General features: G+C 42.0%; 1 protein-coding gene across 3 annotated transcripts in view; it reads left to right on the top strand.

The window, feature by feature from the left end:
• SCEL (sciellin) overlaps positions 1-17,215 on the top strand; it is a 148,535-nt gene that overhangs the window by 40,509 nt on the left and 90,811 nt on the right. For 2 of the 3 annotated variants that reach the window (XM_075336772.1, XM_075336771.1), the window contains exons 2-6: positions 4,257-4,299; positions 6,892-7,018; positions 7,110-7,172; positions 9,495-9,560; positions 12,901-12,966. In XM_075336772.1, coding sequence (XP_075192887.1) covers positions 4,266-4,299; positions 6,892-7,018; positions 7,110-7,172; positions 9,495-9,560; positions 12,901-12,966 — 356 coding nt within the window. In that variant the 5' untranslated portion in view covers positions 4,257-4,265. The remainder of the gene's footprint in view (positions 1-4,256; positions 4,300-6,891; positions 7,019-7,109; positions 7,173-9,494; positions 9,561-12,900; positions 12,967-17,215) is intronic. The other variant, XM_075336773.1, reaches the window with a different exon arrangement.

The raw sequence follows: 17,215 nt of genomic DNA, 5'->3' as shown, positions 1-17,215 counted from the left end.
TGCCTCTGCCTATACCCTCAGTTCCGTGGCAACACATTGCGATGGACTTTATTACGGACTTGCCCCTGTCCTCCGGACACACAGTCATATGGGTCGTGGTGGATCGGTTCTCCAAAATGGCTCATTTCGTCCCTATGGCTGGACTGCCCTCTGCCCAGGAACTCGCTGACGCCTACATACAGCACATCTTCCGGTTGCATGGCTTTCCATCACACATTGTGTCCGACAGAGGAACTCAGTTCACCTCCCGCTTCTGGAGGGCCCTCTGCAAACATCTGGGAGTGACTCTGGACTTTTCTTCAGCCTACCATCCTCAGTCGAATGGCCAAGTGGAACGAGTCAATTAGATCTTGACCTCCTTCTTACGTCACTACGTCAACGCCCATCATGACGACTGGTCCACGCTTCTTCCTTGGGCTGAATTCTCCCATAACCACCATGTCAGTGAGTCCTCCTCCGGCTCACCCTTCCATGTCGTTTACGGACTTCAGCCTTCCATCCCATTACCTGTATCCTCTTCCTCGGATGTCCCTGCTGCTGATGCTGTAGCCCGTGACTTTGCAACAATTTGGGACTCTGTCAAGGCGTCCCTTGGACGTGCTTCCCTGCGGATGAAGAGACACGCAGACAAGAGGCGTCTGGACCCTCCGTGTTTCTCTCCAGGAGATCTCGTCTGGCTTGCTTCCAAGTACGTCCGATTGAAGCTACCATCCTACAAGCTGGGTCCTCGCTACATCGGGCCGTTTAAAGTCCTCAGCAAGATCAATGAGGTCTCCTACAAACTGCAGCTCCCGGCCACGATGACGATACCCAACTCTTTCCACGTCTCCCTGCTCAAGCCGGTTGTCCTTGGTCCCTTCTCCGCTGCTGCCAGTTCGGCTCCTCCTCCTATTGCCGATGATGATATCTATGCGGTAAGGGATATCGTGGCCATGAAAACCGTACGGGGCCGACGGTTCTTCCTGATAGACTGGGCAGGGTATGGCCCTGAGGATAGGTCCTGGGAGCCCCGGGAGAATGTGGGTACTCCTCTGATCCGTGCCTTCCTGTCCCGGTTGCGGGGAGGGGGGCGTGGGGGGGGTACTGTCACGCTCTCCGGGTCCCCTGCTCTGCTCCCCGGCTCACCTGCCACGCTCCCCGGCTTCCCTGCTTCTCTCCCCGGTCTCCAGCCTCCATTGCCTGCGGTCTCCAGGCGGCCCGGTCCCCGCTCCCGGCGCCCGTCGGCTACTCAGCCCCAGCCCGGCTCTCCTGCTTCCTGCTCACCGCTCCCTGCCCTGGCTTCTGGCACCCGGGCCTCGCACATGCGCATTAGGGCGCGCGCGCGGTCATTGACCCTTTCTTAAAGGGCCAGCGTCCACTGACAGGAAATTGAACACACAGGTACAGGGTATAAAGGGGTTTAGTGTCCAAGTGGGCGGGGCCTGTTCTTTGTGTTTCCTAAGCTAGGAGTCAGGTCTCCTTGTGTCTCTGTGCCATACTTACCTATCTCTCTTCTAGAGCCGCTCCTGCCTCGCCATCCGGTCCTGCCGATTCCCGAACGCTGACTATCTGCCGTCCCGTCAGTCCGTTCCATCTCTGATCCCTGTGGTGACCCGTCCTCTCGCTCCATCGGTTCCGGACTCTGCCTGACAACATCTCGGCCTCCGAACCTGAGCTCCGTCACCCGGACTACCATCAGTGACTCCGTGGTCCCAGGGACTTCTCCATTCCACTCTTGTGCACAGACTGTCCTGCTACCCGTAGTGCTCCGGCTACCGGACCCCTTGCCTTCATCAAGGAGTTCGGCCCAGTGGATCCACCTCCTGGGTCTGCCCGTCCACCTGGCCCTAACAATACTGCTCTAATGTGGCCACTTCCCATAAATATTGCATTCCTTTAATTGTGAAATACTCCAACTCCCTCATCCGGTGTTTAATATTTGCAATATGCTCTTTGTTACATTTATTCTTACTCAATCTTTCTATTTGTTAAAAAAGGTTTGGACATTCTGGATGCATTCTGTATGATCGCTGCATAAATCCCCCATATTGTGTGTGAATAATCTGTTACAGCTAGGGGTGATTAAAACAAAAATAATTAAACATAGTCAAAGCGCTAAAAACTTCTATTTACTCTTCTGCAGCAGGAAAAAAACAGCAAATAAATTAAATTAATCTGCACCAGTAAGAGAATCACTTTATAGAGCACTAAGTTATACATGCATTTCCTTACTAAAAATAGGCCAAAATCACTAAAAATAATAAATGGTTACATGAATACTTGCATAAATAACTGGTCCACTTGTCTGCTTTACCTTTACCTTGGCTGGTTATCAAAAATAGAGGGGATCCCACGCCATTTTTTAGATTATTTATTTAAATAATAAAAAAAAAAAAAGGTGTAGGGTCCCCCCTATTTTTGATAATCAACCAAGCTAAAGCAGACATCTGGGGGCAGATAATGTCAGGCTGGGAAAGCCGATGTTTATTTGGCCCCTCTAAGCGTCAAAATAGCAGGTCGCAGCCGCCCCAGAAAAAGCGCCTCCATTAGATGCACCAATTCTGGTGCTTTGCCCGACTCTTCCCAATTGCCTTTGTGTGGTGGCAATGGGGGTAATACTTTTGGGGTTGAAGCCAGCAGTGAATTGCCAGTTGGCATCAATCCCAGGGGTTAGTAATGGAGAGGAGTATACCAGACACCCCCATTACTAACCTGGAAAGTGTAGAGTTAGAAAATACTCTACAAACAGAGAAAAATAATTATTTATTTGAATAAAGACTCTTCGGAGTTCCGACATAGTCCAATGGTGTAATGTCCCACCAAGCTCTTATGCAACTTCATTCTCAGAATGCTCTCAGGACAAAGCTCCATAAGTCACTCGCAGCCAGTGCAGATACAAAATTTCTCATCACATATTCACCTTACCCAGCGAACCCAGCAGCAGACGGTGGCTTGTCCCAGTCAGACAAATGCGATAACACCATTGTGCTGGGACTCGTGTCCTGTTTCATGTTGTGATGACATAATTGCTCTGGACCATTCGTTTTGTAGGCCCCAGAACTGTAGCAACACTTACAGCCTACAGAATGGAGGATTGCAGTGCAGGGAGTTCTAGTCTCCCTGCTCTGCTGCAGAATTTAATAGAGTGCGGGAGCCCCAGTGGACTGCACCCTCTGCCCCCCTCCTGGTAGCTACACTAGTGACCTGGAATTAACCTTTGAATAAATGCTACTTATAACATAGAAATGTATTGTAGATATGTGAAGAACAAAGGTCCATCTCCCTATAGCCTCTTTTATGAATCACTTCTTGTAGCTGTATACGTTTTAGCTGGCATTACTTTTAATTACTATCAGTAGTTACAGAATCCCTGTGAAATGTATAGTATAATCTTTTGCTTCCAGTGCAGTTCGTCCACGTCAGAGATCATGCATATAGTACTGTCAGTAGAACAAGTATGTGAACACTGCCCATACTCTCTGGTTTCAGATGACTGGATCAGTCAAACAAAATATTTGGCAACATGCAACACAGGAGTGACTGCAAAACCCGCCAGTTTCACTGAGTGTATCTGCATATTTTACAGGGGTGTGGAGTCTGAGTCATCTTCATTTATTCTACCATCATGCTTATAACCAGAGATAAAACCACATAATTGCCTACAAAGGAACGCCATTTAAGCCTTCATCTGCTATAGAAAGCTCGGTGTATTACAAAAATGATCAGATTTTAAGAAATTGTTCCTATATTATAATTAAAAAAAGAAAAATTACAATTTTTAAAGATTTGCAGAGGGTTAAAAAATTATCTTTCTTCTAAAAACTGTACCACATCCGTCCTCAGGCCGTTTGCCCGGCTACAGATCTGCCCTCTTATTTCTTTGAACCTGACAATATCAGACATTGCTCATGGACGTGTGTGCAGTTGTTTCTGTAATAAAGCAGCCATATTCTTCTAGTAGTACGGTAATTGTTAATTAGTAATGAATTGATATCCAAATACATTTTACAAAGCTATTTTGGCCACTGAAAGATTGGTTACTGTATGGTACATCATTATTAACTGGTAAGACAAGAGTTTTTCACCCATTACTTCACCATTATACTACAGGTCTAAATGTATCATTAAACTGGGAATATATAAAAATATCATGTGCAAATAATTTCCACATTCACATACATTAATGCTATGTATTTACCATAGGGCACCACCACTGCTCAATGGCATTTAGCACAGAATTCCATTGTCTAATGTCATTCTTTTTTTATATTTTTCAGGTTTGCAACATGTCTACTTTCAGCTTTAACAAATCTGGAAATGGTAATATATATATATCAGCATGGGTATAATGTGTAAAACGACACTAATATTAGCAAATGTTTTTTAACAACTTAACGCCAGGGCAAATTTTCATTTTTGTGCCTTTGTTTTTTCCTCCTCTTCTGCTAAGAGTCATATCTTTGCTTTTTTCTGTGAGAAAAGTTGTAGTTTTGAATGACATCATCCATTTTACCATACGGTGTAAAGTGTTGAAAAATAATATCTGGCTTCCATTGTAACCCATCGGTTCCAGGTGGGTAGCTAATGGAGCCCTGTGCTCATGTGCATTGGCAATTTTACAATTTAAATGATGCTAGACAGCAGTATCTAAATGACTAACAGCAGTGGGTGGAGCTCAGCTGCTGGACAGAAGTATCTAAATGATTAACAGCAGTGGGTGGAGCTCAGCTGCTGGATAGAAGTATCTAAATGATTAACAGCAGTGGGTGGAGCTCAGCTGTTGGACAGAAGTATCTAAATGATTAACAGCACTGGGTGGAGCTCAGCTGTGCCTGCAGTTTAATATAGCTGACATCAGTGGGCTCTACACACACATCTGTCAATGGGTGTTAAGGGGTTAAGCAAATAATTTAAGCAAGACATAGTTTAAAATTGTATATGCAAGGAGACAATTAGAATGGTGCTGGTACTTAAATAATATCAATGTATACTTTGGGGTATTATTCCATCCAATGGGAACTATATTGCAGATGTGTACTGAGTCTTAGGCCCCTTTCACACGCATGTGAAAAAAACTTACCGTTTTTTCACGTACGTATTAAAGGGGTGGTTTGCGCCCCGTGTGCCGTGTTTGTGGCACATGAGTGTTCTCCGTGTGTTATACGTAATAACTCACAGAGATCGGAAAGCCCCGCCTTACCTGTTTTTTCCAGAGCTGTCTGTGGTGCTGAATGACAGTGTCCGGCACAGGCCACGCCCCGCTGATGCTGCTTCTGGCCCCCAGTGAAGAAGATGCGTTGTTCAAATTCACTGGGGGTTGGATGCAGGTGACAGCCGCGGCAGAGACTGCAGGGCTCGTGGAGGTGAGTTTGTGTTTTTTTATTTTTAAAATGACACGTGTGTTTCTCCGGCATGTGTCACGTGGGCCCGCATCCACACTACATCCGTGTGGTACGTGTGCAAGCCGTGTGACACCCGTGCTGCCGGAGAAAAATGGACATGCCTCCATATGGAGCACACGGTCTCATGTGTGCTCCACACGGAGGCACGGGCTAAGGGCTGAACACGTGTGTGCACATAAACCCATCGATTTTAATGTGTTTACGTGTGCCTGTGTCTCCGGTACATGTGTTAATTATAGTTTTTATTTATAATTTTTAGTTTCCGGTACATGTGGGCACGGACCTAGCACATACCGGAGACACGTGCGTGTGAAGGGGGCCTTAAAGGGGTTAGCTCATATTCAATAATGATTAAAATTGCAAAGTACTTGTGCAAAAAAGCAAATCTGTAAGTTATTTCTTCTAAAATATCCTTTTCATTCTCAATAACGGAGGTTCTTTAATTCTATAGTTTACTGATTGTTGCCTAGGTTCTCAACCACTACCGAGTGATCAATTTCCTAAGTATGGAGAACGCATTTGCAAGCTTTTTTGCAAGCTATTGGCAAATCTCTACCAGGACCTGATCTTGCTACATCTGCTTCTGTTGCCAAGTGCCATCGTATTCATTCTGGGGGTGGTGTTGGTGATAGAAAAGACATTGGAGCTAGAAGGTCTGGATGACACAGGCCCTGTCCAGCCAATTAGATTTGCGTGGCTGGAACATGTACTTCTGTCCAGTCAGGCAGTATGGGTGTTTGTACTGTCTAGCTGAAAATATCAGCTCCCTGGTTCGGCCAACTGCAGAGCACCATACCCTACTTTAGCTTCCAGCTTACTGCTGGATGCTGTCAGATATAGTCTTGTAGTTTTCTGTTTCAGTCCTGTCTGTTTTGCTCCTTGTTAGCTTTGTTCCTTGTTTTGACCTTGGTTTACTTTTTTGGACTATTTTTACGTATCCTAATTATGTCCTTTACTTGACTTCTTGGTTTTGATCCTGATGGGTGACCATTTCTGCCTCTGGTTTACACCGATGGCAGCCCATCCACAGGTAGCATTCCACTAGACCATGTAGTACGTCCAAATTTCTGAATAAAGGTTAAAGGGTGTCAAGATTTCCCTGGAATCTGCCAAACGAAGTGACTTATGCTAAGTCTGTCTGAGGTAGCCTTTTTGAGCCTGTGGCCTCCGACAGAGGTTACAGCTATACAACCTGCTTCTCTGGATCCAGGCAGCCTCAGTGTTCTTCTGCGTTCTTCATGCTACAGAGCCAAAGCTGCATCTCCTACCACAATGTGAGAGTGCACAGGTCAGACAATGGTGTAACCATGCCGCAGGTCTGAACTGTCAATCTGCCCCAGCAATCAAGAAGCTGGATTGCAGAGGAGTGGTGTGCTCCTGTAAACAGAAGAAGAGAACACCCTTTAGGAACATTTTTTTAAAATATTTTTTATAAAAAAAATGGATAACACATGACTAGGTAAGATGTCATCACAGGCAATTATTTTTTTTTCTCTGTTCCCCTCAATAGATGCCAAAAGTAACACTTTGGGATCAGTGAACAGACAGAATGTGATACAGGAGACTAACAAGAAAAGGACCCTGCTAAAGGACAGTAGTTGGATCAAAAACAAGCCAGAAGAGGAAGAAGAAAAAATGTAATTGAAGTTGCTACCATACCAACAATTTATGTACTGTTGCCTTTGTTATTTATTTTTGCATTCATTTTTTTCTTTACAATTATTACAGTAGAGAGGAAAACTATGGGAAAAGTGTTCTAAACCGATATAAATCACAGGAGGACTTGGACAGGTAATAATTAAAGTATATAAAGGCTTTGCAACTTTATGAGAAAACTGTTTGAACACTTTATGAGAAAACTACTTGAAAACTGCTTTAATATAAGTAGGAACCATCGAACAAAGGGTTGTTTCTTTTAACACAAGTGCAAGCGCTGTAGGAACCAACTCTACCGATTTCCACTTATGGTTAGATACATTTTATAGTCATTTTATTAACTTTAGATAAAATAGAAAATATAGCTGTTAAAAGATGAATTCTAAACTTTACGTTCATTAGTAGTCATCGGTGTTTTTGCATTGTAAAGATAACCTGTCACATTGTACATGGTGTCACACCATGTTATACGGCAGATGAAGCTGAACAGATTGGATATAAGATTCTATATAACTTTTTATTAATTTAAATCACTGCTCTGATTATATTTTGGATCCCAATGGTCAGTTTTATTGTACATACACGTCACACACTAATGCGGGCGTCACACGAGGCGATCTATCGTGCGATAGGTCGTTGGGGTCACGGTTTTCGTGACACACATCCGGCTTCATTGGCGACGTCGTCCCATGTGACACCTACGAGTGATCACAAATCGGTGACAAATCGTGTATCGTGTACTCGTCGTTTATTTTTAAAAAATTGTTTATTTTACTTTGCGCCGGTTGTTCATCATACCTGGGGTAGCACACATCGCAGTGTGTGACACTGCGGGAACGATGAACACAGCTTACCTGCGTCCCACGGCTCCCGCCAGCTATGCGGAAGAAAGGAGATGGGCGGGATGTTTACATCCTGCTCATCTCCGCCCTTCCGCTTCTATTGGCCGGCCGCTGTGTGACGTCGCTGTGACGCCGAACGTTCCACCCCTTCAGGAAGTGGATGTTCGCAGCCCACAGCAACGTCACTCAGCACGTAAGTATGTGTGACGGGGGTTAAATGACTTTGTGCAACACGGGCAGCGATTTACCCATGACGCACAAACGACAGGGGCGGATACGATCGCACATGCGATCGCACGATAGATCGCATCTTGTGATGCCCATGTGTTCCTTCCATTTTTTGACGGATCCGTTGTGCTACTGAGCCTGCGCAGTTCAAAAAACCAGATCAGTCGTTCGATTCCATCATATGCCGGATGATGACGAATCCGGCGCTCATAGGCTTTCATTGTAACTCACGCCGCATGGCGCCGGATCCGGCACCATACGTTTTTTTTGCCAGAGACAAAAAACGCTGCAAGCAGCGTTCCATCTGGCCGCCAGATCAGCTATTTACGCTGGATCCAGCAAAAGCCAGATGCAACGCAAGGTCATGCGGCACAATCCGGCACTAATACAAGTCTATGGGGGAAAGAACGGATTCAGCGGCAATACACGCCGGATCCGTTCTTTCCGTTTTTTACCGGATTGTGCCGCACGGCAACAAAAGGATGTGTGAAAGTATCCTAAGTAAGACCGCCCAGTGAACTCCTAAGCATAGAATTTCAGAATCAGTCTGCTGAAATCCTCATGGTGCCACGTATAGGACTCCATGTAAATGTGACACATTCCTTTTAAGTCGTTGTGAAATGTAATTGGATGATATATTTGTGTAGCAGCATTATAATAGATTGTACTGGAAACTCTACATTTCAATGGATCTTCCGCTTAGCTTTTTCGCTTTACAAACTGCTAGACATGAGCTAACATTAGGGGCTATTGATTCCCAGACCAGTTTTGGGAAAGGTGTGATATCTGTGAAAAATTTCATGTTTATCCCCTTATGGACTGGGCAATTTATCATTTTTGTGTTTTGTTTTTTTTGCTTTTTCCTCTCATTCTACTAAGACATAACTTTTTTATATTTCCACCCATATAGGCCTATACGGCTTGTTTTTGCAGGACAAATTGTACTTTTGAATTACATCATTCATATTATCATATAATATACTGGAAAATGGGGAAAAAAATTACAAATGAGGTGAAATTGCTAAAAATTTTTTATTTAGTTTGTGGTTTTGTTTTTTTGTCATTCATTATGCAGTACAAATGATTAAGAAATATTACTATTTAGGTCAGTGTGAGTACGTTGATCTCAACCTTGAATAGTTTCTTTTATTTACGGGGTGACATTTTTTTTCTGAAATTCTTTTTAAGATTAACTAACATTTTTTAATAGTAGAAGGATACTGATCATCTACAGTCGGCCAGTCATATGCCTGTATTTATGCCAGCATATGTAATTTTGACATAGTGGAAGTCTTATTTGGGTCAGAACATTTTTGAAACAAGTGTTATAGAACTGGGAAATTTACATGTTTTATAGTAACATGGATTGTTATCTATTTTGTTACAGTGGCTTTGATAAAGAAGAGAAGAAGCCTATACACAACAGATTTAGATCAGATGACGCTTTAGACAGGTATTTGGTTTTATGGTTTTTTTTTGGAATTTATTAGCATTCACAAAAAATCTCTCTGTGTATATAATTTAATGTCATTTGTAAGGTTTTCAATTTATCACAAAACTTAATGATTAAGTTCCTACCTATCAGATCTACAAAAGCACTTTTTCCATGAGTGGTTTCTCAGGACCTTTTTTTTCAGCCCAGAACCATCCTGTGTGGTTCATAGTTTAATGATGGAAAATAATGCAGCGAAAGTCAATTACTGAATGTCACATAGTCATCGAAGTCCATCACTGGCCTCAGTTGGGATATTTGTATGTATAATGTGTGACATAACTAAGGATGGATAAGAACTCATCACTGCAGGACTGACAGGAACCAGCAAAATGGTGGAGGATGAGGTATTTCCCTGTGTTGTTGTCATGCACGAAGTAGGAGATGTCCGTATATAATGTGTGACACATGCGCTCAGACCAACTGGCATCTGACACACTACAAAAACACCACAAACAAAAAGGGGGAACACCGGGGTCACAATACAATGGGGGTCCCTGCCGTTAGGGAGAAGGGTGAAGGGGTACCTCCTGGACTCACCTCAAGCTGTCTCCTGAGCTCCCTAGCGTCCATATATAGGTTCTTTCAACCTGTTGGCAAACAGGATACTTTGGACCCTCAGCTACCACAATACTCTTCCTGTCTAGTGAGTAGGTTGACAAGTACACTAGACTCGCTACTATACTACTAAACTGCTAAACACTGAGGCAAAGGAAAGACAGATGGGGGAATAAGCAGAAGGATACAAACACCAAACTTCAAAGCAGAAGACAGGCTCTGAAGTAGCAGATGATGGGTACAGGACAATTCCTCAGCAGCTCCTTCCACCAGGCTGGCCAGAGTAAAAATTAATTCTACTAGCAGCAAGGACTGCTGGGAAGGCTCCAGTATTTAAACCTAAATGGGCGTGGGCTCAAAGCAACGACAGCTGACCTGCACTGCTATGGGCTGCTGCCAACAAAAAAGGAAATTAACACGAGACACCAAAGGAAAGGAAACTTTGTTAATTAAATGAGTAGTCTCGATGGAGATGGGAGGCTCCAGTGCTAAGTCTGTCACTAGTCACAAAACAGTGGGAAGACAACTATGACAGTTGTGTGCAAACATTAAAATGATTCTGTAATATGGCCACCTGTACCTTGCTTGATAGACACAATCAGTCAGCATCATTAGATTATCCAGTTCAGAAAGACTAATCAAACTACATATCACAAAAAATAAGTTCCCACTGTTTCACCATGGGAGAGCAGCGGGAGGTTTTTGATAGTCTTGATCTTGAACCAGTATTCCCTAATATTAATGAAGTGATTTGACCACTAAGCAAAATTATACATATTATGCACATACTTTTATGAATATATTAATGTCAACTGTGCATTATTTATGTAAAATCATTTTCATATACTCCAGCATCTTTTCAGTAATGACTTGGCTGCAAAAAATGAAGAAATTATTTGGTGTATAAAGTTATAAAATATCCATTTTTATTTTCTTGATAGCTTGATGTATTGATTGAAAGTAGTGTCAGGTGATAAATATAATAAAAAGTCCGTTTATGCATTTAAATAAGAAATGTGCGACATGTATCAATATAGTACACGAGCCAAGCCTTTTGCATGCATTATCCTTTTCTTACTAATAACTCACATCAATTAATACCATGTAACATTATTAATATGAAGCTATAAGTGCTAAAAGATAGACACTGCTTTCTCCTATTTCATCTATTGTAATTGTATTAGGTGAGGACAATACTCATTTTTAGTAAAGATCATCAGTATTTTTCTAAAATTTGTCATCCCAATTTCGTGAAAATTTGGTATTTCGTGATATTAAGTGATATGTAGAGCAATTTAAACTTTCAACTTAGGCCTGATTAAAAGAGATGGAGCATTTCAATAACAAGAGTAGTTTAATATGAAGTACTGATGTATTTTGCGTGACATTGAAGTCTAGATGTAGGCTCAGAGAGAAACATAGTTTAAAGGGAAAAAATATAGAAACAAACAGAAGAAAAAACAGCTTTGATGTTAAACACCTTAAAGAGGTTGGCCACTACTTTAACATTGTGGCCTAGCCTTAGAAAATGTCATCAATGTCTCATCAGTTGGGGTCCAACACCCCTCACTCCCACTGATCAGCTGTTATCAGTGCCAGTGGTCGCAGCAGATGGCTGGAAATGCTCCGTTCTGCAGCTGCCCCATCTTTTGATAGCGGCCGCAGTCAGGTACTGCACATCCGCCTCCTATTGATTTGAATGGGAGACAGAGGTGCAGTACCCAGCCACTTATAATTGACTACATTTCTGGCTGCCTGCTGCCACTGGCGGTAGCGGGAACAGCTAATCGGCGGGGATGTGAGGTGTCAGTCCCTGGCCGATCAGACATTGATGACCATTCCTAAGGATAAGTATTAGAATATTGGTGTGCACACAGCTGTTTGCATTGAGAGGTGCTGGTAGATGGGATATGAATTCCCAGGTAATGTATAATAAAGTTCACCGCACTCTCCAATAATTTTTCATGCAGTAAGTGAGATTTATTCGAGAAATACAGACGGTAGACAGTAGAAGGCAAGAGGATAAGCGACAATAACGTTTTGACCTGTGGGGTCTTTATCAGAAAATCGCTTTAAGCAATGTGGTCTGGGCGCTCCCGCGCCTGTGTCCCTGCTGGTCCATCAGTGTGATGGACCAGCAGGGACACAGGCGCGGGAGCGCCCAGACCAGATTGCTTAAAGCGATTTGATGATAAAGACCCCACAGGTCGAAACGTTGTCGCTTATCCTCTTGCCTTCTACTGTCCACCGTCTGTATTTCTCGAATAAATAAAATTATTGGAGAGTGCGGTGAACTTTATTATACATTCCTAAGGATAGGCCATCAATGTACAAGTAGTTTCCAACCTCTTTAAACCTAAATCCTCTCTCAAAAAGTTGAATTTTCACATTGTACCAGCAGTAGAGATGAGCCAAAGGTGAGAAAATTCAAAGTCACCAGATTTTCTCCAATTCAGTAGGGAAATTTTATTCACATAGAATTTATTTGACACAAATCAAATGAGCCCTGACTGCCAATAAAGGTAACAATAATTATTTGTTTTAATTAGAATTTTAGATAAGTCAAGACACAAGAAGCCAGAGAATTTTCTAAAGTGCTTAAAAAGATCCATTGTATCTTAACATTTACAATTTCATTACAGCAAATTCTAGAGAACCTAGCAATAATCTACAGTACCATAGCACAGATTATAATAATCTGTGATGTCTTTTTTACAACCTGTGGTTCCATATTTCCTCACAGAATTCCATCAAGAAACACATATGAAGGAGGAAATAAAGCAGCCACTTTGGAAAGAGTACCCATGAGGTAGTGCACCCAGATTTGCCTCTGCCTGCAGGTGCTTGCTAGCCCAGCATTGACGGTTTGCCGTGAAGCTTGTCAGTGTTGCGTTGCATCTATAGCATTGATTTGCATCTGCATTTTTGCCATTGAATCAATGCTCACCACTGTGGATCTCACATTACAAGTTACTTTATATAGCCAAGCAAATAATACTGACAAAACATGACGTAATATACTAAATTCCAAGAAAATTACTCTTCTGATAAAATATTCATAGACATGAAAAGCTTTAGTTCCTGTCACTATTATTGGTGGCTATATTCAGTGTTCTTTTATTTAGCTTGGTGGCTTTTTCATAAATTTGCTTTGCTGTATTTATAGTTTTTTTTATAGTTTTTTTTTACAATTTTACCAATCCTAATTATTGATAACGTTTACCTCTCAGTGATATTCCATCTCATTTGTCATAAGCTCGTTAGTAAACTGAGTTGGCGGCTTATCGCTGGTCTCATGAAAGTTGGCAAATCTTTCCGAGTTTGGTGACATTATGGGACTAAAATATATTTTTGATGAATAGGGAATGCTTTTACTTATTTTTCATTTATTTATTTTATTGTCATTGCTTATATAGCACCATTACATTTTGCAGCATTTAACATTGCTATCCATCATTGTCCGCACAGGGGCTCACAATCTACAGTCTTTATTAGGCTATGTGTCCACGTTGCTTTTTACCTGCTTTTTACCTGCTTTTTTGCTGCTTTTTCAACTGCAGCGTTTAATGCCAAAATGGATGTGTTCTGCTTTCCAAGCAAAGTCTATGGGAATTTGGGTTTCTTGTGCCCACTATGCAGTTCAAACTGCAGCCTTTTTCTGGCAGAAACTAAGGCAAAAACTCAGCTTTGCAGTTCAAAACACAAATGGCAAAAACAATTGACATGTCAATTGTTTTTTCCATTTGGGTTTTGCACTGCAAAGCTGAGTTTTTGTCCAAAGTTCTGCCAGAAAAAGGCTGCAGTTTGAACTGCATAGTGGGCACAAGAAACCCAAATTCCCATAGACTTTGCTTGAAAAGCAGAACACATCCATTTTGGCATTAAACGCTGCAGTTGAAAAAGCAGCAAAAAAGCAGGTAAAAAGCAGGTAAAAAGCAACGTGGACACATAGCCTTACTATGTCTTTGGAGTATGGGAAGAAACCAGACTTTCTAGGAAAAACCCAAGGGGAGAATACACAAACTCCAGGAAAATGTTTAGAGAAATACGGAGCTGAATACAAAATATTAAAAGTATTACATAACTGGAAACAAACTGTATACATTTCAGAATCAATTATATGTTAATGAAAAGTTTCCTAACAACTTTTGAAAGAGAAACGCCTGTTATAATACTAGCTGCTAATTTCCATGTTAAGTATGTTCAGCGGAACTAAGCTCACGCTAATAGATGTGCATTTATTAAGGTTACACCCTCTTTTTGGTAAGAGCATGTCATATCCCTTCTTGTGCTTTTAACTGTTTCGGTACAATGAGAGGATTGGGCATTACAGCCACTTGCAGAAGGTCTAGAGGTTACAGAATATAGGATGCCATAATTATGCCATCTCCCTGCCATGCCAGTTTTAGGAACATGGTTGATAATTTAATTAGACCACAATTATTCAGGTTGGTTTTCAGAATCCCTTACAAATAGTGATGAGTGGATCCTCTGAAGTTCAGGTTCTGCGGGTTCAGCCGAACTTTAGATAAAGTTTTGTTCTGGACGTGGACTAGACATGAACCCCATTGGAAGTCACTGTTTGGGCAGTTCAGCTCTTCACCCATATACAGACAGCTATAAACAGAGCACTTCCATGGGAGGGAGGGCGGGATTTTTCTCCTTTTTTATTTTCTTGTGCACACTACATCTGATAACGCTGATTTTACCCCCAGTGCGAGCTGTTCAAACACTGCAAACAGCTCGCACTGGGCAGAGCACCGAGCGTACTCAAGCACACCAATGCTTGCTCAAGTAGTTTGCATACCTAAAGCACCTGAACTCCAAACTCGAACACTGATTTTTATGTAAAGTCTGTGTACAAACAGCGAACTTTACTGTTCTGGCTCGTTCATCTCTACTCTTGCTTCCGATCATTGAATAGAAATATTATTGTTTACATTCATATATTGAAAATCTGATAATACCCAAATATGCCATTTATTTTTCAATGTATCAATGAAGAAGATTCCCCTCCAGCTAAACACAGCAGCATTATAAACTTATCTATCTGGACTTCAGGCTGAGAATTCTTACAGTGGGCAAAATAAGTATTTGATACACTGCCGATTTTGCAAGTTTTCCCACCTACAAAGAATGGAGAGGTTTATAATGATTTTCATACGTACACTTCAACTGTGACAGACAGAACAAAACCAAAATCCAAAAAATCACATTGTATGATTTTTAAATGTCATTTGGATTTTATTGCAGGAAATAATGATTTTATCACATACCAACCAGCAAGAATTCTGGCTCTCAGAGACCTGTTATTTTTTTTTTAAGAAGCTCTGCTTCTCTGCACTCATTACCTGTTTGACTATTTGAACTCGTTACCTGTGTAAAAGACACTTGTCCACTTACTGAATTAATCACACTCCTTCCTCTACACCATGTCTAAGATCAAAGAGCTGTCTAAGGACACCAGGGACAAAACTGTAGACCTGCACCAGTATGGGATGGGCTACAGGACAGACTGGTGAGAAGGCAATAACTGTTGATGCAATTGTTAGAAAATGGAAGAAACACAAGATGACTGTCAATCTTACTTGGTCTGGGGCTCCATTCAAGATCTCACCTCGTGGGGTAAGGATGATTCTTAAAAAGGTCAGGAATCAGTCCAGAACTACACTGAAGGACCTGGTCAATGATCTGAAGAGAGCTGGCACCACAGTCTCAAAGATTACACTACATTATCATCAATTAAAATCCTGCAGTGCATGCAAGGTTCCCCTGCTCTTTCCAGCACATGTCCAGGCCCATATGAAGTTTGCAAATGACCATCTGGATGATCCAGAGAAGGCATGTGAGCAGGTCATGTGGTCAGATGACATCAAAATAGAACTCTTTGGTATCAACTCAGCTCGCTGTGTTTGGAGGAAAAAGAAGGATGACTACAACCCCACAAACATTGTCCCAACCATGAAGCATGGGGTGTAAACATCATGCTTTGGAAGTGATTTTCTGCAACAGAGACAAGGCGACTCATCGTTTTGAAAGGAGGATGGGTGGGGTCATGTATTGTGAGATTTTGGCCAACAACTTCCTTCACTCAGTAAGAGCATTAAATATGGGTTGTGACTGAGTCTTCCAGAATGACAATTATGCAAAACACACAGCCAGGGCAACAATGGAGTGGCTCCGTAAGAATAATTTCAAGGTCCAGGAGTGGCCTAGACAGTCTCCAGACCTAAATCCAATAGAAAAATTTTGGAAGGAGCTGAAACTCAATGTTGCCCAGTGACAGCCCCACAACCTGAAAGATCTGGAGAGGATCTATATGTAGGAGTGGGCAAAAATCCCTCCTGCAAACTTGGTCAAAAACTACAGGAAATGTCTGACCTCTGTAATTACAAAGGTTTCTGTACCAATTATTAAATTCTGTTTTTCAATTGTATCAAATACTTATTTCATACAATAAAATGCATGTTAATTATTCAATTATCATACAATGTGACTTTGTGGACCTCTCCCTTCTTTGTAGATGGGAAAACTTAGAAAATTGTAAGTGTATCAAATAGTTAATATCAAATATTTTCCCCTCTGTACCTAAACTAAGACATTATAACAATCACTATGGGCAGTGATAGGTCTTGATGGGTCCTGATTAGAGATGAGCGGACCCATCGAAGTTTGGCGTGGTGGGTTCAGTCGGATTTTAGATGAAGTTCAGCTTGGGACCCGGACTTGACCTCAACCCCAATGGAAGTCACTGGTTGGGCAGTTCGGGTCTCCACCCATATGTAGCCAGCCATAAACAGAACAGTTTCAGGGGAGCACAGTGATGTTGGTTTGAGTGGTTTGCATACGTAAAGCACCCAAGCACAGTGATGCTGGCATGAGTGGTTTGCATACATAAAGAACCTGAAATCCGAACCCCAACTCTGTTTTTTTTTTGTAAAGTCTGTGTTTGGTTCGAACGTCGTACCTCGTGTTCACTCATCTCTAGTCCTGAGCATCTGAAAATATATTTTCAAAAAATGTATTTTTGTCACTCACTGACAATAAGCAGAAATTTT

The sequence above is a fragment of the Anomaloglossus baeobatrachus genome, chromosome 2 (genome assembly GCF_048569485.1).
Source record: "Anomaloglossus baeobatrachus isolate aAnoBae1 chromosome 2, aAnoBae1.hap1, whole genome shotgun sequence".
NCBI lineage: Eukaryota > Metazoa > Chordata > Amphibia > Anura > Aromobatidae > Anomaloglossus > Anomaloglossus baeobatrachus.
This window is presented reverse-complemented; position numbering and strand designations above follow the sequence as displayed.